Source organism: Bufo gargarizans, chromosome 4, assembly GCF_014858855.1.
Source record: "Bufo gargarizans isolate SCDJY-AF-19 chromosome 4, ASM1485885v1, whole genome shotgun sequence".
Lineage (NCBI taxonomy): Eukaryota > Metazoa > Chordata > Amphibia > Anura > Bufonidae > Bufo > Bufo gargarizans.
Genome location: NC_058083.1, coordinates 318,716,157 through 318,741,843, shown reverse-complemented (window position 1 = coordinate 318,741,843; position 25,687 = coordinate 318,716,157). Strand labels below are relative to the sequence as shown.

The 25,687-nt window shown below is 47.2% G+C and overlaps 1 protein-coding gene across 2 annotated transcripts in view; it reads left to right on the top strand.

Annotated features, from left to right (window-relative positions):
* LOC122934474 (MFS-type transporter SLC18B1-like) overlaps nt 1-25,687 on the top strand; it is a 117,491-nt gene that overhangs the window by 23,739 nt on the left and 68,065 nt on the right. For both annotated transcript variants that reach the window (XM_044289959.1, XM_044289958.1), the window contains exons 6-7: nt 1,250-1,406; nt 25,539-25,675. In XM_044289959.1, coding sequence (XP_044145894.1) covers nt 1,250-1,406; nt 25,539-25,675 — 294 coding nt within the window. The remainder of the gene's footprint in view (nt 1-1,249; nt 1,407-25,538; nt 25,676-25,687) is intronic.

The window sequence follows — 25,687 nt, the reverse complement described above, 5'->3', positions numbered from 1 at the left end:
TCCATTGTCTCCGCTGTTGAATTCATTACTGTGCTCTGTGTAATTGCACATATTCTAATGTATCTGACTAATATGTTAGATTTGCTGCTCTTCTCCCACAATGTTGGGGGTTATGGGGGATTCAGTTATTGTATTTATTGAATACATTTGTATTTACTTTTACTTCAATAAAAATTATCTGATTTAAAAAAGAAAGGGATATCTTTTTGGGGTATTTACCTTATTTTTCTCTAATTTTGGCCGCATTTTAAAGTCAGTTATGTAGAGAATGATAATTGGCGCCCGTTATCCCATTCCTTTGGCATCTTTGTCACTTAGTCACAAAGCTTACCATACACATTAGATTAATGCTTGCATGCCAAGTCACACAGAACCTGATAGATGGGCAATAAAGAAACCCCAATACAAAAGGGAATGAATCAAAGAAATCACAAAAAGAATAATTAATTCCTTTTAAAACTTAAAGGGGTTGTCCGGAATTGGGAAGATTGATGTGTGTGGACAACAGTGCCCTAAATTTTACACTCATCCTTCTCCTACCTTTACCAGACAATTCTTATGCCAGAAGTGCAGTTTTTCTTAAAATCACTGACGTAGCGGGTCCCTTTCTGCCAAGCGAAGCCTCTTCTTCCGCCCGGCAGTGTGTTCGATGATGTCACCGGCTCACCATTTTACTGGCTAGGGCAGCGTTAAAGCCCGCCCATCAGTGCCGGTGACGTCACCGGGCTCACTGCTTGGCGGAAGAAGAGGCTTCGCTCGGCAGAAAGGGACCAGGTATGTCACTGACTGCAAGAAAAACGGCACTTCTGGCTGGGATTTTCTCCATGGCAAAAGTGGCATAAGAATTGTCTGGTAAAGGTAGGGGAGGCATGAGTGTAAAATTTACGACAATGTTGTCCACACACACCAATCTTACCAATCCCGGACAATCTCTTTAAGTTTTAGAAGGAATATTTATTCTTTTTGTGATTTCTTTGATTCATTTCCTTGTGTATTGAGGTTTCCTGATTGCCCATCTATCAGGTTCTGTGTGACTTGGCATGCATGCATTAATCTAATCTGTATGGTCAGCTTTGTGACTAGGTGACAAAGATGCCAAAGGAATGGGATAATGGGCGCTACTTATCATTCTCTACATAACTGACTTTAAAAGATACGGCCAAACGTCTGTTTGCCCCTTCACTCATATTTTTTATTTTTTTTGTCTAGTTCATACTTCTGTAAAATGATGTTTCTATTTGTTGCACAGGGCTCTCTTGAAATTTTCACTGGGCTGGGTCTCGTTTTGGGTCCTCCAGTCGGCGGAATTCTCTTTCAAACATTTGGATACGAAGTTCCATTTATTACAATTGGCTGTTTTCTCCTGTTAATTGTCCCAGTCAATATCTTTGTCTTACCAACATATGGTACGTATAAATATTTTATTATAAGAAGAAGAAATGCAGATTATACTACATTTTAGTTAGGAGCAGATCTATTGCATTGACAGTGAAGGTAAGCACAGGACTAGCATGCTGAGAATGGGCAGCATTCCAGTATCCTAGCCACGTGAGCTGACAAACCAATAGCATTTTGTATTGAACAAATGCAATGGCAGTGTGATTATTGGCCTGGGGTGTAATGTGATCTAATAAATGCTAGAATAGTTTTCAGGTACTCCTGATTGCTGCATTAGCAGATTATTTGATTACTGTACTGATACATACATTTCTCGCCCATATTCATTGGGGGACACAGAGACCTTGGGTATAGCTATGTCCTCTAGGAGGCGTTGACACTAGATAAAGCTGTTAGCTCCTCCCCTGGTAGCTATACCCCCTCCAGCCTGGAGAGAGAGCTTCAGTTTTCTCTAGTGTCAATAGGAGGCAAGACCTCCCTGCTCTGCAGGGATCTCCTGAAGATTTTATTTTTTTCCTTCCTTTTCAGATGGGACAACAGTGGTCGCCTCGCCTCCCTGTTCTCCCGGGGTCGAGTTGCGCCAGTGCCGATTCCGCACTGCTGCCTCCCCCACAGAAGACAAAGTGGACCAGGGCAGCCTCGCTCCCCTGCATCCCGCCAGCCAAGGGGTCACCTAGGTCCGCCAAAGAGAAGACCCTCCCGCCATACCAGACGCCTGCCACTCCGGTGCCAGCTGCTGAGGAGGTGACCCTGCTGGAAAAGGTGACCTTGAGGGTCCACTTCGGGAGGGTGAAGAGAAGAGGATGAGAGAGGTGAGTACATGGGACTAGGTGAGTATGAAGACCTCTTCCCCCTCCCTCCATCTTTGACAGTCTGGGTCGCCCTATGGTTAACGGCCAGGGGGCTTTAATCAACTATGACAAGACCCCTAAAAGAGAGAAGGGGTTAATCCGGCGGGCGCCATGCGACACGCGGTCCCCCTTTCACTTGCCCTCTAGGCCGACTGTTTCCGGCTTTTAGAGGGTTAATGTATCTTCTCCCCGGGCACCTCCGGCGAAAGACTGGGCGCAGTCCGTCTCCACTGGCTGCAGTATCCTTTAATTTACTCTTTCGGGAGCAGGCGTCACGCACGCAGCTCCGAAAGGGTTAACGCCCCTGGCTGTTCGCGGACATCTGACCCCTTGCGGTAGTCTCGCGCCGAGGGGCACTTACTTAACATGGACCTCCAGCTGTCACGATTCCGGCCGCGGGGTGAACATCCCGGTCCTCCGGGCGCCGCTGCAAATTTAGGCCCCGGCTTCTCTTGGGGCCTATAGGCTTCCTTCCCCTGTTGTCATCCCGGCCGCGGTGCGGCTTCTCAGGCGGGATGTGTGTCGCGCTCCGCTCCGGGTCCCTCCACCCTCCGGCTGACTTCAGTACAGAGGGGGAGGGTCCGGGGTGGCTGTGCATCGGTACTTTAGGCCCTGGTTTCGCGACCTGCTAGGCCGCGACTCAGAGGGGGAGGGTGGCGGGCTGGCGCGAATTCTTCCCGCCTAGCTGCCGCTGCCCCGCCGCCATCAGCACCGCCCCTGGACCTAATGTCGTTATTGGTTAACCCTTTCCGGCCAGCCACTTCTGTTGGGCCAGCTCCGGATTATCAGGGGTTGGATGGCCTGGGAAAAATAAAATTGCTTATTGCACTGTTAACCCCTTCCTGCCTCTTATCCACTTGAGGCTAGGCAGACCAGTTTTAAAAAAATAAAAAATAAAAATAAAAAAAAAAGAGGTTAAATGAAGCTGGAAATAAATGTCTACCTCCATTCAGGCCCTACTCCCCTCAGTCATGTCCACTCTGACTGTGCGGCACAAAAATGGGCCCGTGTCCTGCCCCGGACATGTGACGACCTCTCTTACCGTAGTTTCCCACTCCGCCCTCTGGGCCGTTTGGTTGATAATCCTCCACCTGCGTAGTCCAGTGGAGGACCTCTGACAGTTCCCAACCCACCCTCAGGGGAAGCTTGGTTGATTCTTTCCACCGGTGCAATGCAGTTGAGGACCGCTGCAGTTACCAATCCACCCTCCGGGGTCATTGGTCATGATTCTCCACCTGCTCAATACAGCGGAGAGCCTCTGGAACTCCCATTCCACCCTCCGGGGTAGTTTGGTTGATAATTCTCCACCTGTTCAATACAGTGGAGAGCCTCCGCAATTCCCAATTCACCCTCCGGGGTCGTTTGGTTGATAATTCTCCACCGGCTCAATACAGTGGAGAACCTCTGGAATTCCCATTCCACCCTCCGGGGTCGTTTGGTTGGTAGTTCTCCACCTGTTCGATACAGCGGAGAGCCTCCACAATTCCTAATCCACCCTCCGTGGTTGTTTGGTTGATAATTCTCCGCCTGCTCAATACAGCGGAGAACCTCTGGAATTCCCATTCCACCCTCTGGGGTCGTTTGGTTGATAACTCTCCACCTTCGCAACTCACAGGAGGACAGCTGAAGTATTCCCGTAATTCTCCACCTGCGCAATTCAGTTAAGGATCTCTGCGGGATCCCAATCCATCCTCCGGTGCCGTTTGGTCGATATTCTCTACCTGAGCCATACTGTGGAGAACCTCTGGAATTCCCAATCCACCCCATGGGGTCGTTTGGTTGTTAATTCCCCACCTGCGCGATTCCAGTGGGGGGAAAAGACTGGAAATTCCCAATCCACCCTCTAGGGTTGTTGGGTTGATCATTTTCCGCGGGTTCCTTTTGTATACGGGACCTCTGTTCCCAATCCACCCCCAGGTAGTTTGGTTGATAAGCCCCAACTGCGCAGTCCGCGACTGCTAGGGGCGATTTTCTAATGCATATACCTGCGCGCAAGCGGACCACAGCAGGTCGACTTCTCCTCGATATCTCCACACCCCCTCCCTTCCTCCCAGGGTCACGCTCGGGTGCACCCTCTCTCACGGGAGTGGGTCCGCCCGAAGTGGGGGGTGAGGAGAATCACTGATTCGGGCCTGACGTGAATCCGAATCAATCTCCTTAGGTTGCGTCTACGGTGGCCAGTGGCACTTGTCGTGGGCATTACCCCCTTCCTTAGGCGGTATAGTTGCACCACTACGATACGGTGTTCACCTTTATACTTTGTCCCCTGCCATGGGTGGACTAGGTACAATAACACTATTTTCAGTGCATTCCCCCTTCTGTAGGTGGCGGAATTGTACCTCCACTGGGTTCTGTACCTGCCGTGTTCATTAGCTCCTTCCATTGGTGGAGCGATTCCATTCTCACTGGTCACAAGGGGTACTGCATCCATTACCTCCTGTCTCGGGTGCTAATTGCTCTCCCATAGGGTACAGGATTGCCATATGCACTAGTTTTCACCGTGGATATTAACCCCCCTTCTGGTGGGGTGTCTGCCTGTGGCACCAGTTTGGATACGGTCCGACTGTCGCACTATCCTTCCTTAGGCGGAGTGTTGCGCGTCATTGTTCTTACTACTTGCCTTACCCTCTTTCGCTGGTGATCACTAGAGGGGGAGTATCTGTACATCTTCAGATTCTGCAATTCCACGGCTCTAGGTGCCTGCGCTTATTTCATTGGGGGCGTGGCGACAGTCGGTACTTGACGGTGCTCGGTACACTTACTCTAGTACTATATGAGTTCCGCCAGTGCATACGTGGCTATTCCTCATTGTGTTCCTTGGAGCTGGTTTTGGGCAGGATTATAACTCCTGCCCAAACCCACTTGTGTCCTAGGGGCTCCCATCTCTATGGGTTTCCATTGTCCCAATCGGGAACGGTGTTGTCCGCATCAGTAGTGGTGCGTACACCATTGCACATATCTGGTTTGCGTGCCGACGGGCCAAGTGTTACACTGACTCCTTACTCTCTTCCACCATTCCTGATGTGGGAAGTGTTTGGGTTGGCACTCTGGTTTAGCTTTGCAGCCTATTCAGCCTGTGCGGGTACTAGCGTTCGCAGTCGCTACAGTGGGGCATTCTATCAGGTAGGGGTTCTACCCTGACGCTTGCTGGGCAGTTGTTCCTGTTCAGCGCCCTTCCCGGGTGGAGCGTTTAAAGTTAGCTCTCCTTCCCTGGGGCGGTATGGTACCGTGGCTTCTACCGGATTCCTCTACGGTATGGGGGTCCTGTAGTAGCCATTGCGTAATCTGGCTCCTCCTGTACGGCTCCTTCGTCAGTTGACGGATTCTTCTGTCTCCGTATTCGGTGGCGTACGCTGCATAGGCTCCTCCTTGGCGGGGTATGGCATCCCTGCTTCATCCGGTGGCTACTTCTGTATACTGCTAGTCTCGGATGGGGAACGGACTTCGTCCTTCCCCCTTCTCTTTCCGTTCTTCCTTCTCTGGCTCGGGGTTCACGGCCATTCCGCAAACCTTGGTGGTTCCTCTGTTGCTACTCCCCCTCATCTATGTGATGCAGGGTTTTTGGTTCTGTGTTTTTTTTTTTTTTTCTTTTTCTTTCGGTCTCGTTCCGGACCGACTGTTGGCCTGTGGCGTTCCTGTATTCCTCCTTCTACAGGTGACTCCTACCGTTGGTCCTGGGCGCGCTACCGGTGTGTACCTCTACCTCTCGATACTTGACTGGTGTCGGCATGTCTGTCCGATGTAGTCATGCCTTTTCGCTACGCATTCCGTGACTAGACTATGAGACTCCCCACGCCAGGATGTGCGGGGGTGCTGTCGCGTCTGTTGATGGAGTTTTGTTCCTGGAACGGGACACCCCTTCTCTTCTTCCTCCTTAAGGCAGAAGTTTTTCTCTAATCTTGGTTTGGTTGTTTGCTTCCGTCAAGCGGTTTTGCTACACCGTCGATACACGGTCGCTAACGGAGTTCTTCCGTCAATGATTCTCATATCGTCACTACCTTTGACTATCCAATGTGTTGATTCCTGGCTTGCGGTTGGGCATGCCTCATTCAGGCAGCTTCTCAGTCTCCCGTCACACCTGGTCGGCTCGGGGGGACATTGGTGGACCACTTCCGTTTCCGTGGAGCGCTTCCCCTTAGCAGGGGTGGATCCGGGGTTTTTTGCTTGGGCTTTGGTTCTTAGCTGGGTAGGTTCGGCACTGTGTGGCCTTCCAGCGTCCTCTGACCCACCCAGGGTCCTCAATTCCTTCCTACTGGGAATAGCCGTACGGTTCCTCCATGCCGTCCTCCTTTTACCGCCTTGGGATCAGACCTTGGTCTTTTTAGCACTCCGGAATTCTCCCCTTGAACCTGTCCTGGTTTTGCCAGGGGTAGGAGCTTCCCTGGGGCCGTTCTTCCTTTCTCCCGACGGTGATCTCTGATTTTCATCTCAATGAAGAATCTGGCCTTCTATCACTGCGTACCTCCCCTTCACACCCTCAGGAACAGGTGTTGGGTCGTTTGGCCGTTGTCAGGGCTCTGACTGTTTATTTGTCAGCCTCCAGTTCCTTCCGGCGTACGTGCTCGCCTTGGTTTTGTCTTTCCGGAGGGTCCTCGCATAACATTGGCGGCCTCCTGGGTGTCAATTGCACGTCTGCATTTGTTTGAACTTCTGTCCCCGGGGCAGGGTTCCACCCTTCAGTGTTGCGGCTCCTTTCACCAGAGGGGTTAGCGCTCTTGGGCTCGGATGGTTCAAGGTTCAGCCGCAGTTGTGCGGGGCGGCTACTGCCCTCCTCCGCTCATTCACAAATATTTGCCAAGTGCATACTTATGCATCGACGGGCACCGCCTCTGGAAGCTTGGTCTTGCAGGCAGCAGTTTTCTGTTGCCTGCAGGGGCTATGGCTCCATGGGTCTGTGTTTTCTTTCCCCCCCCTTGTGGACTGCTCTTGGACGTCCCAAGGTCTCTGTGTCCCCCAATGAATATGGGCGAGAAAAGGAGATTTTTGTATAACTTACCAGTAAAATCTCTTTCTCGCTCTTCATTGGGGGACACAGCACCCACCCAGTATTGTTGTTTGGTCACAGTTGTGGCAGTTGATGGTTTGAGCCTGTTGGGTCCTTGCCATGGTTGGTGTTCTGTGTTTTTTCTTAGCTTGCTTCTCCTACTGCTTCTCACAAACTGAAGCTCTCTCTCCAGGCTGGAGGGGGTATAGCTACCAGGGGAGGAGCTAACAGCTTTATCTAGTGTCAACGCCTCCTAGAGGACATAGCTATACCCAAGGTCTCTGTGTCCCCCAATGAAGAGCGAGAAAGAGATTTTACTGGTAAGTTATACAAAAATCTCCTTTTTTCTCCATGGCCTGACACTGGGAAGCGGGTGACTATACGACAGCATTACATATACTTTTAAAGGAAATGTATCATTAGAAAATTACCTATTGTTTAAATCTTGTTTTTATGTTTTATTCGTGATAGAAAAAAACTGAACCGTTGTGTGCCCATAGACATGTATTTGGATGGAGCAAAACAGAATGCCTCTTATAGGTTTCTGTTTTGCATTCCATCCTAAAATTCCGTTACATTGTGTTATAATGGAACCTAACGGGATGTATAATGCAAATACGAGAACCCGCCCTTGCTATCTGGTTTTAACTGGCAGGAAAAAAAAATGGTGACACATTTCCTTTAGTGCTCATGCACACGACAGTAGCCTGTTACACAGTACACACATTGCGGATCCGCAAAGCATGGATACCGGCCAGGTGCATTCTGCATTTTACGGAATGGAATGTCCTGACCTCTATAGAACAGTCCTATCCTTGTCTGTAAAACAGACCAGAATTGGACATGTTCTATTTTTTTGCGGGTACCTCTGAACGGACATATACTGATGCGGACAGCACACAGTGTGCTGTCCACATCTTTTGCGGCTCGTTGAAGTCAATGTGTCCGAATCCCACCCACAATAACTGTGGATTGGATGTGGACCAAAGGTACATTCGTGTGCATGAGGCCTTAAAGAGATGCAGTCTGGTAGCCTGGTATACTATAAACCAGATATATCTTCATACGGTATGAACATTTTCAACACATGTTGTGTGCACCATATGTTATACATTTCACACAAGCTTTCAAACTAGGATGAAGATCTTTACTGTGGAGATGCTGCTATACTTTATAGTAAAGGAAATCAGTTCTGATTGATGCAGTCCAGGACAGGAACATTAGACTAAAGCAATGTTCACACCACATTTGTTCTTATATGTTGGCAGCATTCCCTGACAATTATTTCTGACATTGGAAACAATGCAAAAAAACAATGGTGCAAACTATACTTTTTTGTGGTGGACCACTGTATAGGAAAGCTCAGTCTGCTGTACTTTCCTGTACAGTTAAACAGTCACTGTACTTTCACATAAATCAATGGTGCTGGTGAATATAAGAAACTTTGCATCTTATGACAGAAAAATGCCTTGTTCTAGAGTTCAAACAAAACAATAGCCGATATTAAGGAGACCAGCTACAAAAAATCCAATTGGGCCTCATCTAAGAGTCTTAATACAGCAAAGCTCCCTGGGAAACGGTAATATGTAAAATAACCGTGGAGCCCCAGTTATGGGTCTTAAACACAGTGAAAGCCAGATAATTATTGGACCATGTTGCACCTTTTGGAATCATGGTGTCCCCCTGTCCTCCCGCGGTCCTGTACTAACATTGGGTAGGGGGTGGATCAGGAGGGCTCGCTCCAGTAGATGTGGATCAGGAGGGCTCGCTCCAGTAGATCTGGAGCCTGCTCCCAGGGCGACGTCTCCCGCCTTGCCTCTGGTAGGTTAAGCTGTGTTTTGCGCTTCGTGCGCATAATGATGACGTCACTTCCAGCGTACGGAGTGACGCGGGGCGGCATGCGGTGTTCTGGCCGACATAAAGGGGGCTTAAACAGTGACCCAGCCGGTTCATCCTACACCATGTCGGGACCAGAGCCGCGTTCTCCTAAGGAGCTGGACGCTCCATTGCCGCCATCTGTAAGTTCCCAGTGGGAAGATTAATTATTGACTTTTCATAAAGTGTGTTGGTCAGGGAGTCTGCTTAATCCCCCTCTCCTTAAACCTCGTTATATATTCTAAAAAGGGGGCAGATCCCTATTTATACTAAGTGCCTCCTGATTCATTTTTACTTTTAGATCGCCAAGGAGGCACAAAAGAAGGTTAAAAAGTCGCCCAGATGCATTTCTTATAACGTACGGCTTCAGGATAATTGCCCCCAAAAATAGTGCAAAGTCTGCATTACTAGTATCGTTCGTGAGGAAACTCCCTCACTAAGGGAAGAATTTTGAATGATGATACAGGAAGAAGTAAAATCCTCTTTGTCTCAATTGTCTACTACTCCTGGGGATCCTCCTCCTCCTCCCAAAAGGAAAAAGTTGATATCTCCTTCATCCTCAGATTCGGAGGACCTTGTTGATGATGCTTCCTCTTTTAAAACTGGGAAGACGAGGAGGCGGCTTCTGAAGCAGAATCCTCTGAGAGTAATAGAAGATTTTATTTTTCTTTGAACGATATGGCAGATCTGTTGAAAGCAGTCAGATCTACTATGGGGTAGAGAAAGTGCAGAAATCTCACTCCATTCAAGTTGAAATGTTTGGAGGTCTATGAGTCAAAAAAACTTGTGTATTCCCTATCAACGTGTATATAAAGGATATGGTTTTAGAGGAGTGGTCGGACCCTGCTTGGGGCTATCTAACACCTTCAAAAATCATCTACTATTTGATCCGGTGGAATATAAGATCTTCAATACGATTGCTAAAATAGACATGCAGGTGGCAAAAGTGAATAAAAAAAACATCATTACCTTTCGAGGATGACTCCCAGTTAAGAGATATGGACAAAAAGGCCGACAGTTTGTTGCGAAAGTCATGGGAAGCAGCAATGTTCAACCTTAAGTCCAACATCGTGGCAGCGTCTGTGGCCAGGTCTATGTTCCTTTGGCTAAACAAGCTAGAGGATCATATCGGGGATAAAACATCAAGAGAGGAAATTTTAAATTCTATACTCCTTCTAAAATCATCCACAGCTTTTCTAGCAGATGCTTCAGCCGAATCAGTGAGGTTCTCAGCCAGAGATGTAGGTCTCTCCAATGTGGCTCGTAGAGCACTCTGGATGAAGTGTTGGTCAAGGTGACAAAACATCAAAAATGAAGCTCTGCTCCATTTCATTTTTGGGAGAATACGTCTTTGGTCCGGTGCTGGACAAGATCTTAGAGAAGGCCTCAGACAAGAAAAAGGGTTTTCCCGAAGACAGAATCTATAAGCGTAGGTACCCCTTTCATTTATCCTCAAGTCAAGACAGGTCGTATAGGGGAAAAGGAAAGTCGTGGTGCTGGAGCTACCCCAAGGGTGGTAGAGGGAGGGGTTTCCTCCCCTCCTCTCATACGAAACCTGCCGAAAAACAATGATGCGGGGGGGGAAGGGAAGATTGTTAAATTTCCTTACGTCCTGGGAATCAATCTCCCAAAATCCCTGGACCAAGGAAATTCTTTTTCAAAACCCCCAAACAGATTCATATCAACCCGATTCCAGGAAAAAATCTAGCAGGGAGTAAGGATCTTTTAAAGATGAAAGGAGTTTCTACTCAAATCTCTTTCTGGTAAAAGAGGGAGGGCTCTTTCCGTACAACAATAAACCTAAAGTCTCTAAACAAATTTATCACTTGCGAAAAATTCAGGATTGAGTCCCTAGCATCCACAATACCATTAATAGAGAAGGACGCCTTGATGTGTACGGTGGACTTGAAGGACGCCTATTATCACGTCCCAATCCATGTCGGATCCCAAAAATTCCAGCGATTTTGCCATCAAAGACAACAGAAGTCTAGTTTATCTTTTTCAATTCACAGAACTTTCATTTGGAATTGCCTCTGCTCCAAGGATTTTCACCAAGTTGATAGTGGAAATGGTGGCATTCTTGAGAAAGGAGGGGTTGATGATAATCCCCTACTTGGACGATTTTCTCGTGATTGGCGACAATCCTCACCAAACCAAAAACGATTTAAACACCTTACTATCAGTACTGAGCAGATTGGGGTGGATAGTAAACATAAACAAATCCAACTTCAAACCTTCCACAAGAACACGGTTTCTGGGGATAATCCTAGACTCCCATGTTCAATCCACATATCTTCCCCAGGACAAGATGGTATCACTATAGTAACAAATCAGGGCTTTTCAGAAAAATAAGACGTGCTCCATAAGAGAAGCCATGAGTCTTTTGGGCCTACTAACTTATTGCATACCATCGGAACCCTGGAGTCAGAGTCACATCCGACCCCTGCAGGCTTGGCTCCTCAGAGTCTTGAACAGACAGCAGATCTCATTAGACCGCACAATTTTTATACCCTCGTTGATAAGAAAAAAGTCCCCAAACTGGTGGACGGAATCAACAAATCTTTCCAGGGGTGTACTGGGGAAAAAGACTCCTTACATACAGATTTTTACAGACACAAGTCAGTCGGGATGGGGAGCAAAAGTGGGAGACCTCTTGTACCAGGGATCCTGGTCCCAATCAGTCAGGTCTCAGTCGTTGAACTTCGGAGAACTGACGGCGGTCTGGGAAACCCTAAAAATAGCAGAAAAGAACCTGCAAGGTTACCACATAAAAGTCTTTTCAGACAACTTGACGTTTATTGCTTACCTCTCGCATCAGGGAGGGACAAGATCAGACTCTCTCCTGTCACTGTCATCCAGGATCTTCAATTGGGCAGAGCACAATGTAAGCTCCATTTCAGCAATCCATCTCAAAGGAGCTTTAAACCTAGAGGCGGACTTCCTCAGTCGCAAAAAATTAGACCAGACAGAATGGTCCCTGAACATAGAAGTTTGTCAGATGATAATAGGCAAATGATAAGTGCCCGAAGTGGATCTATTCGCCTCCAAAGCAAATACAAAGGTGGAAAAATGATGTTCCCTAAACCCCAGGTACAATCCCTGGGCATTGGATGCATTCTCTCTAAGATGGAATTGGAGTCTATGCTACGCTTTTCGTCTTCTGCCATTAATCCCAAGAGTGATTCAAAAAATATTTCAAGACAAAACAACATTAATTCTTTTTGGCCAAAGAGAAGCTGGTTTTACTCCATCAAAAAGCTCTCCATCTCGGAACCTTGGCCTCTCCCTCTCAGGAGGGATCTTCTGCATCAGGGACCAGTTATGTATCCTAATCCTCAGTTCCAGAAAATAACAGCCTGGATCCTGAGATCCAAATACTAACCTGGAACTAAGTTCCAGGTTTCTTCAGACAAAGTGATAGATACACTTAGAGCCTCCAGGAAAAAAGTAACCTCGGCAATCTACCTGAAAATATGGAAAAAATTCTGTTCCTGGTCAGGTGAAACATCCCCGAATTTAGAGAAACCAAACATTCAAAAAATACTAGATTTCTTACAACAAGGGCTTGATCTAGGACTAAGACCATCCACTCTTAAGGTCCAGGTGTCAGCATTTGGCTGTTTCTTTGATCAGGATATCGCAAACCATCGTTGGATAAAAAGGTTCATAAGAGCAGCCTCCAGACTTCGGCTGACAGTAAAATCTTGAGTTCCCTCCTGGGATCTAAATATCGTACTCTCAGGACTGACTAAAAACAGCTTTTCTAATAGCAATCACATTTTGCCCGTAGATTAGGTGAGATGCAGGCAATTTCCATCAGAGAACCTTACCTACGTGTTATGGACGATAAAATAATCCTCAAGTTTGATCCGGGCTTCCTTCCAAAGTTTCATCGTAGTCAAGAAATCATCCTACCTTCATTCTGTGAAAATCCCTCAAATAATGGATGTCAGATGTTCTGTCCTGAATTACATTGAATCTACCAAGGATTTCAGAAAATCTGACAGTCTGCTAATTCAATTTGCAGGGAAAAACAAGGGCCAAAAAATATCCAAATCTTCTTTAGCCAGATGGATCAAGAATACTATTTCTCTTTGCTATGAGATTCAGAACCATCCTTGTCCTGACAACCTGAAGGCTAATTCAACCAAGGCCATGTCCTCTTCTCAAGCTGAGAGGGCAGGTGCATCCCTCGAAGACATCTGCAGAGCAGCAACATGGTCAAGTGTGCGTACATTTGTGAAACACTATAGACTTGATTTTTCCCAAAAATCTGACTTGTCTTTTGAACGGAAAGTCCATCAGGCAGTTGCCCCACCTTGATATATTATTTTGTATATCTCCTTGTATGCCGTCGTGCTGATGCTTGGAAAAAACTGAATTAATGTTACCAGTAATTCAGTTTCTATAAGATCACCACGACAGCACATTATTCCCTCCCTTTTATTTGTTACTTTCGGGAGGTCCTCACAGTGGGTATGAGGTAATACCTTATTTTTGTTCTTGTGTGATTCATCACCTTTTTTCCTTTGCTCTGTGTGATTTTGGAACCACTGGTGGTGGGAGGGGGGGGGGGGGATTTAAACCTTTCTCTGTTCCTGCCCCTACAGAGGTCAGAGGTCACTCTCCCTGTATGCCGTTGTGGTGATCTCCTGGAAGCTGAATTACCGGTAAGACTAATTTGAGTTTTTCTGAACATCAAAACATCTGACTTTCAAAAAAGTAGCCCTTTATTCACATTGAGCATTTCGACTCAACCTTGTGTCTCTCTCTTGACATATGACATATCTGGAAATTTTCATCGGTTTTCTCCTCTGCGAAGCTCCATATTTAATCAGATTTCCATGAGCCCAGCCCAGAGTGGCCACAGACTAGTTGTTATGATTTCAAACACATCACATACAGAAAAGATGAGATCCTACTCCCCTCTACTTTTTTCACACAAAGAAGCAGCATGGATGACCTTATACAGCTGTACAGAGTAGTCTTAAGTTGGTCATATATATTAGTCTAAATTGGATCAAAACAGACAATTTCAACCAAAATGAACGTTTGTCGGGTGAAATTTAAAGGGGTTATCCGGGTATTACTATTGATGACCTATCCTCTGGATAGGTCTTCAGTATCAGAATGGAGGAGTCCGAAACCCGGGACCCCTGGCTGTTAGAAGCAGATGGGTGCTGTCCTCTTCCTAGGCCATGTGACATCACTGTACATTGGTCACCGAGCACTGCCACTATATGATGTAAGGCGCTGTGCTTGGAAAGAAGCCGGCGTGTTTTTAATATTTTTATTGGATGAAACTCTTTCACTCAAATAAAGTTTGTTCGTGAACATAAGATCCTTCTTTGAAAGAAGGTTCCCAGAAAGATCTTTCACCCATTGTCCTGTTTAATTAAACGTGTATGGTGTGTTTGAACTGTAACTCTCAATATAGACTAAAATGTATATTGCCGTGTCTGCAAACGGATCATCCAACAAATGTTTGTTCAACCAACAAACAACTTCTTCTATTTAATGTGTATGGGCACCTTTACTGTGAGCCCAGCTTTGGGGTGAGTTCCCAGAACATTTTCCCGCAGCATCAGCAGTGTCTGGGTGTGTTTCTCTGCAACTGCCCCCTCCCTCTACACCACTTCCCCTCTCCATAGAATTCTTTGGGCTGCAGCAGTAACCTGATGCCTCAGTGAGCTCACTATGTACGCTGCTTTTCATTTGTATTGCGCTGGCATGAGATGCAACCAGGTGTACGCTGCTTAATAATTGTGGCATATTTAACCTGTGCACCAGAACTGAAATCTACTCCATCCAAGAACTGGAGTATATAGTTAAATAGTTAATACAGTTGAAAGAAGACAGAAGTCCATCAAGTTCAACCAAGGGATAGGAGGGGACACATATTTTAGAAACAGGAGTGAGACCCAGATTTCTACACATCTTCATAAGCATTTGTTCTGTCCCCACATGAAGGCGAATGAAGGTGTAACTGATAATGACCTTGTGACTGTCCTACCTTCGTATCCAAGCAGTGGAGCAGACCGGACCGGCAGATGCTCAGGTTAGATGTATCCAGACGTAGACATGAGGATGCAATCAAACGTGGTTTTATTTGATCCAGAGCAGTGACATGCGGTGATGCAATACAGGAATGCAGTAGCAGTGTAGATGCTGTGATGTGGATGTCTTTCCTGAGGCAACTGCTGGTCAAAAACTGATGCCTTCACAAGCCAAGGTGTGAGTCTCCAGTCACAAGGAGTGCAGCACTGAAAATGGCTACAGGAAGTGACAAGGACCAAGGCTGCTAAAAACACGCCCATCCGAGAAAAACTTTATAGACAAGAAACAAGGCGTGCAGCATACGAATTCCGGCCAGCAGATGGCAGCAGAGAACAATACATTGGTAACAACATAGTGAAAGAAGATATAATAATACAGTGCAGGAATTCAGTTTGAAAAGAACAGCACACTCCCCATCTGAAATTCACTTTGGGGATTTCACTATGACGAATGTCCATAAAATATAAACAACCTGTAAAAAAACAAAAACATGTTAGAATGCAAAACATAGATTAGTCCTGTTTTCAACTTGGAATGGAGAAGATCTGCGAAGCTAGATACAGTCCTGTTCACCCAGCAGGGACGTTCTCGATGGGTAATATTAGGATGAGTTCGTTGATTGGTCTTGAGAACGTTTTAAGCTCGCCTTTCCTGAAGATCTTCAACTCCACCTTCCGGACCTTGCCATCCTTGCTAGGGAAAACCTTTGAAATTAGCCCAATAGGCCAGTCAATCCTTTCGGTTTGTTGCTCTTTCATCAATACAAGGTCTCCTTCCTTCAAGTTTGGTTCGTTGTGTTGTCATTTTCTTCTTCCTTGAAGAATACTGAGGTACTCCTTTCGCCACCTGTTCCAGAAGTAATCTGCTAGATATTGTATACTTTTCCAGTGTTTTTGATAGATGTTAGCATGAGTGAATTCTCCACTAGGAATAAGCGTACTCTCAGTTTTTTGGGTAAGTAGAATAGCCGGAGTCAGTATGGCTGGTGTCTCAGGATCCATAGACACTGGCACAAGGGGTCTTGAATTGATAATGGCCAAAACTTCAGCGAGAAGGGTAACTAGAGTCTCATGTGTGAGTCTAGACGAGTTTACATCCATCAACATAGAATTTAAAATGTTACGTGAGATGCCGATCATTCTCTCCCAGGAGCCCCCTATGTGGGAACTATGAGGAGGGTTGAAAATCCAAGTGCAACCTTTTTCCGCCAACTGATCTTGAATCGACTTGGTGTCGATGTTAAGTTCTCTTCAGGCTCCAATGAAGTTGCTTCCCTGGTCAGACCTTAATTGTTTTACTGGTCCTCTGATTGCGAAGAACCCTCTTAAGGCATTAATAAGGCTGTATGTGTCCATAGATTCTATCACCTCTATGTGAACTGCTCGCACACTCATGCAAGTAAATAGTACAGCCCAACGCTTACTGTTTGCGTGACCGCCGCGGGTCCTGCGTGCGGACACCATCCATGGCCCAAAGACATCTAGGCCAACATAGGTGAAAGGCGGCTCTGTACATAGTCTATCTGCAGGCAAGTCGGCCATTTGTTGGTGTAGTTGTTTTCCTCTTGCTTTACGGCAGTGCACACATTGATGCAGTACTTGGGCCACACGTTTTTTCATACCTATGATCCAAAGGCCTGCAGACCGTAATTTGCCCTCAGTAATTTGCCTGCCTTGGTGTTCGGCCCTTTCGTGGTAGTGTCGGATTAGCAAGATGGTGATATGATGTTTGCTGGGAATGATGAGAGGATTTTGTTCTGCAATTCCCAGGTGGGCTTGATTCAAACGACCACCAACTCTCAGCAAGCCAAAACTGCCGATAACTGGATTTAAGTTGGCGAGAGGACTTTTTAAAGGAATCTGCTGTTTGTTGTACAAGCACTTCCATTCTATGTTGAAATTTTCCTGCTGGACGTGACGTATTATGAGGTACTCACTATGAGAGATGTTGTCAGCAGAGAAGGGTTTATGGCAGGCATGCCAACCATGACAATCTTTATCTTAGTGAGTATTATGATAACATCTTGCAATGTGCACTAACCTTGCAATAGTTCTGACGAGTCTCATCCAGCTGGAGAAACGCTCGAAGCGCTGACAACCGAAGCTGGCGGTTTGCTTTGTTCCAGTGACTAATGCACTAACTTCAGCGCGGATTTCTGGATCATTATCCGGATCCTGGATGCTGAAAGCTTCCTGTACACATTCGTCCGCCTCTCCAAGCAGAAACTCCTGGACCTGTAAGCCAAGTAGAGTTAGTAAAGGAGCCTATAGACATAGGCCTAGTGGCGTGATCTGCTGGATTAAGTTCGGATGGTACATAGTGCCATTGTTCAGGTTTGGAGGATCTCCTGATTCTCTCTATGCAGTTACTAACGTACACATAAAATCGCTTGGTCCGATTGTGGATGTAACCCAAAACAACCTTACTGTCGGTGTAATACTGGACTTCAGCTATGTCGACACCCAGTTCTTGTTGTATGAAATCCGCAATCTCCACTGCCAACACAGTCCCACAAAGTTCCAGTCTGGGAATAATATGATCGGGCTTAGGGGTTAACTTAGCCTTACCAAAGACGAATCCAACATGATTTTGGTTGTTGGGTTCTGTCACCTTCAGATAGGCAACCGCTGCGATGGCCTCCGTGGAGGCATCTGAGAACACAAGGAGTTCTTTCTTTATGCTAGAGGAAAGTGAGGTTTTAACATAGCATCTCGGGATGTGGATCTCATCCAAGGCACACAAGGATCACTTCCAGGCTTCCCATTTTTGCTCTTTCTCGGAGGGAAGTGGGGTATCCCAATCCTTGACTGTTTCAGAGAACTGTCTCAGTAGAGATTTACCTTGTATAGTGATGGGCGCTACAAATCCCAGCAGATCAAATAGGCTGTTTACCACTGATAGGACACCTTGTTTTGTAAATGGCTTGTCTGCGCAACTTATCTGAAAACCGAAGAGTCAGCCGAGATCCCATCTGAGGCCCAAGCTCCTCTGCACAGGTGGACTGTCCAGTCCCAAGTTAATGTCCTTGAATCCTGGTGCATGATCGCCTGATTCGAAGGCCCTCATAACGGCCAGGCTGTTTGAGGCAATTTTGTGTAGTCTAAGTTTGGCTTGGTACAACATACTTTGAGTCCTTTTGAGCAGATCGATGGCCGCTTCTTCAGGTGGTAATGATTTGAGTCCATCGTCTATGTAGAAGTCCTTTTCTACAAAGTCTCTGGCTTCTTTACCGTACTCTGATTCTCCCTCTAATGCAGTGCGCCGAAGGCTGTAAGTTGCCACGGCAGGTGAAGGGCTGTTTCCAAATACGTGTACCCTCATTCGATATTCTGCCATATCTGCGTTGGTGTCATTATTCTTGTACCACAGAAACCTGAGGAAATTCTGGTGGTCCTCTCTGACTACGAAACAGTGGAACATCTGTTCAATGTCGGCGGTGATGGCAACGGGCTCTTTTCTGAACCTCATCAGCACTCCAACTAGGTTATTCGTCAGATTAGGACCTGTGAGAAGGACATCATTAAGAGATACACCTTGATGTTTGGCGCTTGACCCTAATTTGATTAGGTTTCCGTGGGTGATACACTCCAAATGAAGGCAAGTACCAGCACTCGTCTTTCTTCCGTAAGGATGGAGCTGGTTCTGCATGGTTGTTGCGGAATATTTTGTCGATAAAGGCAACAATGTGTTCTCTCATCTCAGGCTTACTGTTCATGGTACGTTGAAGTTAAATCTAGACAGAGCTTGTTCCCTATTGTTCGGGAGTCTCACCCTGGTAGCTCGGAAGGGTAATGGAGAAACCCAGTGATTGGTTTAATCTTTAAGGAACTCATTGTCCATTATCTTGATAAATTCTCTGTCTTCTACTGACAAAGCTACTTTATCATCGTCCTTTCTTGTGTGAAAGACTAATCTTCCCAAGGGAGGGAGGAATGTCGTCAGGTGGTTGTATGAGGTCTGAAGGCTTCATTTTCACCTCGTAGTGATGAGGGCAAGGCTTAATGCAAGTTGTACGTCCATCTCCACGCACGTACGTTTTGAAAGAGTGGATTCTTGGTGGATCCAAGCATACATTTCCTATGATTACCCATCCCAAGTCCAGTCTCTGGGCGTATGGTGCATAGTCGGGACCATTACACTGTTGACGCACCTTGTGTACCCTTAGATTGTCTCTGCCAAGCAGGAGTAGAATCTCGGCGTTGTTGTCCATAGGTGGGATAACGTTGTCTAGGTGCCTTAGGTGTGGTTGGTGAAATGCAGCTTCCGGGGTAGGAATTTCATCCCTATGGTTGGGTATTTGATCGCATTCGATCAGCATCGGTAGAGGTATTTCTGTATTCCCACTGACGGAACAAGCGATGAATCCTTGTGCCCTCCTGCCGCTAGTCTCTATGCGACCCGAGCAGGTGTTTAAGATGTAGGGTTCTGACGGTCCCTTTATTCCAAAGGCTTCAAAGAATTTAGGTCCTGCTAGGGAGCGGTTGCTTTGGTAGTCAATGATGGCATACATTTTTGCTGCCTTTTCTGGTAGCCCCTCCGGGTAGACCTTGATTAGGCATATGCGGGCACAACATTTCTCACTCTGGCCCTCCCCACATACGTCCAAGCATGAGCAGGAAACAGCAGTGGCTGTGTTAGCGTTATTTTGGGGCTCCCCGCCATGACTTGGAGCGGGACTGGTGGTGATAGCAGCCGGTGAATCCCTGGTGAGTGGAGTTGGGTGCATAGCTGAGGCGTGTCTTTCACTATGACACTCCTCACACTTGATAATGGATTTACAGTCCTTAGCCATGTGCTCCAATGAAGCGCAGCACCTGAAACATACCCCAAGCTCGTTGAGGACTTTCTTGCGCTCCTGTATGGTTTTGGATCTAAATCCTCTGCATTTGTTAAGTCAGTGTGTTTTTTTTATGAATGGGACATTCACGATTGAAGGCCTTATCTCCTGATGAGGTAGTGTACTGTTTACCAGTGGGTACTGCAGATGATGGTAGGTTAGTCTTTCTAACATTCACACTGCTCTTAAAGTCTCTGTGTTTATGCACAATACTTTCATACCTTGATGATGGTGTTACTGAAGCTGTAGTATTGAACTCCAGGAAGTCGAGGCTGGGGTCATTCCTCATCTGGGACTGTTCATCGATGAACCTACAGAAATGAATAAATGGGGGAAAGGTGACGTCATGCACTCTTTTGTACCTTGAGACTGATGCCGCCCACTTTTTTTGCAGGCTGTATGGTAGCTTCACGACAATTGGGTTCACCCCATGGGCAGTATCCAGGTAGCACAGCCCGGACAGACGAGGATCTCTTTTGGCGAGCTCCAGTTCCATGAGCAAATCACTTAAATCCTGAAGCTTATGGACATCCTTGAGACTGATCTTGAGGACGTTCTGCAGTCTCCTGAATAGTGCCTTCTCTATTGCTTCTGCACTGCCAAAGGTGCGTTCGAGTCTTTGCCAGGCTGCAGCGAGACCTGCTTCTGCTTGTCCCACATAGACCGTTCTAAGGCTCTTGATGCGATTTTGTGGAGCCTGGGCCCAGCCAGTTGATCAAGAGGTTGAGCTCCTGCTCTGCGGTTAGGTTGAGGTTGGCGATGGCGGCTTTGAAGGTTGCCTTCCAGGCTCTGTAGCTCTCCGCACGGTCATCAAATTTTGAGAGACTGGTGTTAATTAGCTCTCTGCTCACCATAAACCTGGCAAACTCAGACATATCTGATCTCTCACTGCTTGTTGCCATGGCAACTTGTGATGCCCCTGGGGCGTATGGGCTGCATGGCGTGAAAGGGTGAGATGCTTCCGGGTAGAATGATGTTGCTGTGGTCTAGCCTGTGTAGATTCTGATGACTGCTGCTTGAGCTGTGGAGGTAGGCCAGGAAACACCTGGTAGCCATCTTGCTGTAATAGCTGTCCTTGAGAGGGCGCATCTGGGCGACTGTTATTGGATTGCTTGGGTGCTGTGGGTAGAGCTGGCACTGTGGGTAGAGCTGGCTTGGAGGTTTCAGTGTTATTGACTTGGACAGTACTGCACACTGGGGGGGGGGGGTGCAGTACATAGTCGCTAGTGCGATCAACTGGATCGTCTATCTCCTCTGGTGGTAAACAGACTGAATCAAGGCCTTGGCTCAATGCTTGCTCAAGTAGTCTTACTTTTGCTAATGCAATTTCCTCTTCCCTCTCTGATTCAAGGATCTTTTATTCGAGCCTCTGCTTCTGCCCTCTTGGCTTCTACCTCCGCTTCTGCCCTCTTGGCTTCTACCTCCGCTTCTGTCCTCTTGGCTTCTACCTCCGCTTCTGCCCTCTTGGCTTCTGCCCTCTTGGCCTCTGCTTCTGCCCTCTTGGCTTCAGCCCTCTTGGCCGCCGCCTTTGCTTCAGCCCTCTTGGCCGCCGCCTCTGCTTCAGCCCTCTTGGCCGCTGCCTCTGCTTCAGCCCTCTTGGCCGCTGCCTCTGCTTCAGCCCTCTTGGCCGCTGCCTCTGCTTCAGCCCTCTTGGCTGCTGCCTCTGCTTCAGCCCTCTTGGCTGCTGCCTCTGCTTCAGCCCTCTTGGCTGCTGCCTCTGCTTCAGCCCTCTTGGCTGCTGCCTCTGCTTCAGCCCTCTTGGCTGCTGCCTCTGCTTCAGCCCTCTTGGCTGCTGCCTCTGCTTCAGCCCTCTTGGCTGCTGCCTCTGCTTCAGCCCTCTTGGCTGCTGCCTCTGCTTCAGCCCTCTTGGCTGCTGCCTCTGCTTCAGCCCTCTTGGCTGCTGCCTCTGCTTCAGCCCTCTTGGCTGCTGCCTCTGCTTCAGCCCTCTTGGCTGCTGCCTCTGCTTCAGCCCTCTTGGCTGCTGCCTCTGCTTCAGCCCTCTTGGCTGCTGCCCCTGCTTCAGCCCTCTTGGCCGCTGCCTCTGCTTCAGCCCTCTTGGCCGCTGCCTCTGCTTCAGCCCTCTTGGCCGCTGCCTCTGCTTCAGCCCTCTTGGCCGCTGCCTCTGCTTCAGCCCTCTTGGCCGCTGCCTCTGCTTCAGCCCTCTTGGCCGCTGCCTCTGCTTCAGCCCTCTTGGCCGCTGCCTCTGCTTCAGCCCTCTTGGCCGCTGCCTCTGCTTCAGCCCTCTTGGCCGCTGCCTCTGCTTCAGCCCTCGCAAGGACTTCTTTTTCGGTGAAGGAACGTCTCAATTTGGATTGCTCTGCATTTATACGGGCCTCTAGTAATCTGACGCTCAGGGCGGAGCTTCTAGAGCATGATGATTTGTAGGACCTCGAGGAATGTTTGGATGAATGCGATCTAGTTTCTTGCAACTGAGAGATGCGGAGTTCCACTTTATCTTTAGCGTCCAGCACCATGGCGTCTCTGTCTGTCTATTGATTCTGCCTTGCACAATTCTGATGGGGCTTCTTCAATATTAGAGTCTTTTAGAAAGGTTATATACCTTGTGGACAGTCTCTTGTATCTTTCATGGGCTGCGTTCAGCCGCCCGACGGCAACTTGTAAACTGGTGGCATCACCTGAGGAGGACTTAAGTCCTGATATGAGGGAGGAAACTTGTTCCCATAGCTCTTCCAGGTTGTCACATAGCTCATCTTTCCTGGTGTGATAATTTTCCGTGATCTTTATAGTTGGTTTGAGAGAGCGCCTTGGTCGCGTGACTTGGTCTGCTGAAAGTGTGGGTTCTACCTCCAGCTCTTCATAATGATCAGTATCAGGTTGCATTTGCTTTGTTTCATCACTGGGGAACTGTACGAGGTTATTTTCGGCCATTTTGATTTAAGGTGCGCTGTCTCTTTAAGAAGATTAACTTTCAAATTGGGGGCTGAAAATTGCAGTGCGGCTCAGATGAGGCACCCCGATGAGGTTCCTAAAGTGTTTTGAGTAAATTGCGGGTATTTGGTTTGAGGGAGGCCCCGCGTGCGTGAACAGTTCCTATATCATGCGAGCAAGGGTTAACTTAGGATGTAGAAAGTGTCTTGGCGAGTAGTGGAGGACTTCCAGGCAAGAGTATATCTACATGAAAACGCCGTGCTTCCCCTTAGGCTTGTGGGACGTGCACTGTTGCCGGGCAGATTTGCTGCGAGTGGGCCTGTTGCAAGGGAGGTTCCTGAGTGTGGCACTGGGCTCTGAGGGAATCTGTAGCCGGGCATTGGACTTGAGACGGGTATTTACTGGGGGATAAGGCTTTAAGGCAGTTTTTGACTGTTCTGTCCCCACATGAAGGCGAATGAAGGTGTAACTGATAATGACCTTGTGACTGTCCTACCTGCTGGACAAAAACTGATGCCTTCACATGCCAAGGTGTGAGTCTCCAGTCACAAGGAGTGCAGCACTGAAAATGGCTACAGGAAGTGACAAGAACTAAGGCTGCTAAAAACACGCCCATCCGAGAAAAACTTTATAGACAAGAAACAAGGCGTGCAGCATACGAATTCCGGCCAGCAGATGGCGGCAGAGAACAATACATTGGTAACATAGTGAAAGAAGATATAATAATACAGTGCAGGAATTCAATTTGAAAAGAACAGCACAGCATTAATGTCATTAACTCTTAAGAATTCACCCAAGCCCTTCATAAAAATATCCAATCTTCCTGTTGTGACCATGTCCAGAGGTAGTCTATTCCACAGATTCACAGTTCTTACAGTAAAGAAGCTATGACTCCTCTGGAGACCTGAACTTTTTCTTCTCCTGTTGGAGGCAGTGCCTCCTTGTCTTTTGAGGGGATTTTGCATGGCACAGCTTTTCACCATATTTTTTGTACGGCCCATTTATACATTTCTATAGGTTAATCATGTCCCCCCTTAGGTGTCTCTTCTAAGGCTACTTTCACACTAGCGTTCTGCTGTCCGCTTGTGAGCTCCGTTTGAAGGAGCTCACGAGCGGAGCAGAACGCTTCCGTCCAGCCCTGATGCAGTCTGAATGGATGCGGATCCGCTCAGACTGCATCAGTCTGGCGGCGTTCAGCCTCCGCTCCGCTCGCCTCCGCACGGCCAGGCGGACAGCTGAACGCTGCTTGCAGCGTTCAGCTGTCGCCTGGCCGTGCGGAGGCGTGCGGATCCGTCCAGACTTACAATGTAAGTCAATGGGAACGGATCCTCTTGAAGATGACACCATATGGCTCAATCTTCAAGCAGATCCGTCCCCCATTCACTTTACATTGAAAGTCTGAACGGATCCGCTCAGGCTACTTTCGCACTTAGAAATTTTTCTAAGTTATTAATGCAGACGGATCCGTACTGAACGGAGCCTCCGTCTGCATTAATATGATGGGATCCGTTCAGAACGGATCCGACCAAACGCAAGTGTGAAAGTAGCCTAAGACTAATGTAATTCTTCTCATAACTAAGACCCTCCATGTCCCTTATCAGTTTAGTCGGATTCCTTTGTACTTTTTCCAGTTCCAAAGCATCCTTTCTCTGGACTGGTGCCCAGAACTGAATTACATATCCCAGATCAGGCCACACCAAAGCTTTATAAAGTGGTAATATTGTATCCGTGTCCCGCGAGTCAATGCCTCGCCTAATACATGACAGTATCCTGGTAGCAGCTGACTGACATTGTATGCTGTTATTTAATCTACGATCTACAAGGACACCCAAATCCTTTTCTATAAGTGACTCTCCCAGTGTTACATCCCCCAGGACATCTGATGCATGGAGATTATTACTACCAAGATGCATAACTTTACATTTATCCACATTGAACATTAGTCAGCTTGTAGTTTATGGACATCTTCCTTAGACTGCACAGTATTACATAGCTTAGTGTTATCTGCAAACATAGAAATGGTGCTATTAATCCCATAATCAATATCATTAATAAATAAATTAAATAACAGAGGACCCAGCACTGAGCTTTGGGGTATGCAGTGGCCGGGTTTGAGGTGGCCCCAACGCTACTCTGGGTCCCCCAGACACCGTTGAGGTGCCACCACATGTTGCTGCTCTCTGGAAGGGATAGTTAAGGCATGGTGTATCCCAATGGGAAATACGTCCATAGAGTCATGGTCTGCAGTAACCAGGGTGCTTCTTTACTAGAGGAGTTCAGGTAAAAAACAAAACAGGTGACGCATAGGGCTGATGTCTCCAGTCTCCTCCCTAGCAGAAGTCTATGATGCTGAGGAAAGGCCTGAGCTAGCTGTCCCTCTTCTCTCTCTCTCTCAAGGCTGGTACCCTGGCCAAAGTTTGGAGGCCCAGGGTCTGTCTATCAGTAAGTGTAGGGAGATCCCTGAGCGCCGTTCTCCAGGTCTGTATGCTTAGTTTAGATTTTTTATTCTAGTGAAAGGTCCTCTTTAAGAATATTTTATGTATATTTAACTTGAAATAAACAGCATATTATGTATGCTTTTATAGCTTTAGAGGCCAAAAAAAATAATACAAAAACTGTTTATTTACAGTGTTTCATATTTTTGCAGATGATTTACCTGGGAAAAATTCTTTTTTGGCTTTAGTCAAGCTGCCAAAGATTATAATACTGTGTGTTACTGTATATTCATTGGCTGCATCTTTAGCATTTTTGGACCCAACCATGTCCCTTTTTCTTATAGAAACAGTAAGTATTTTG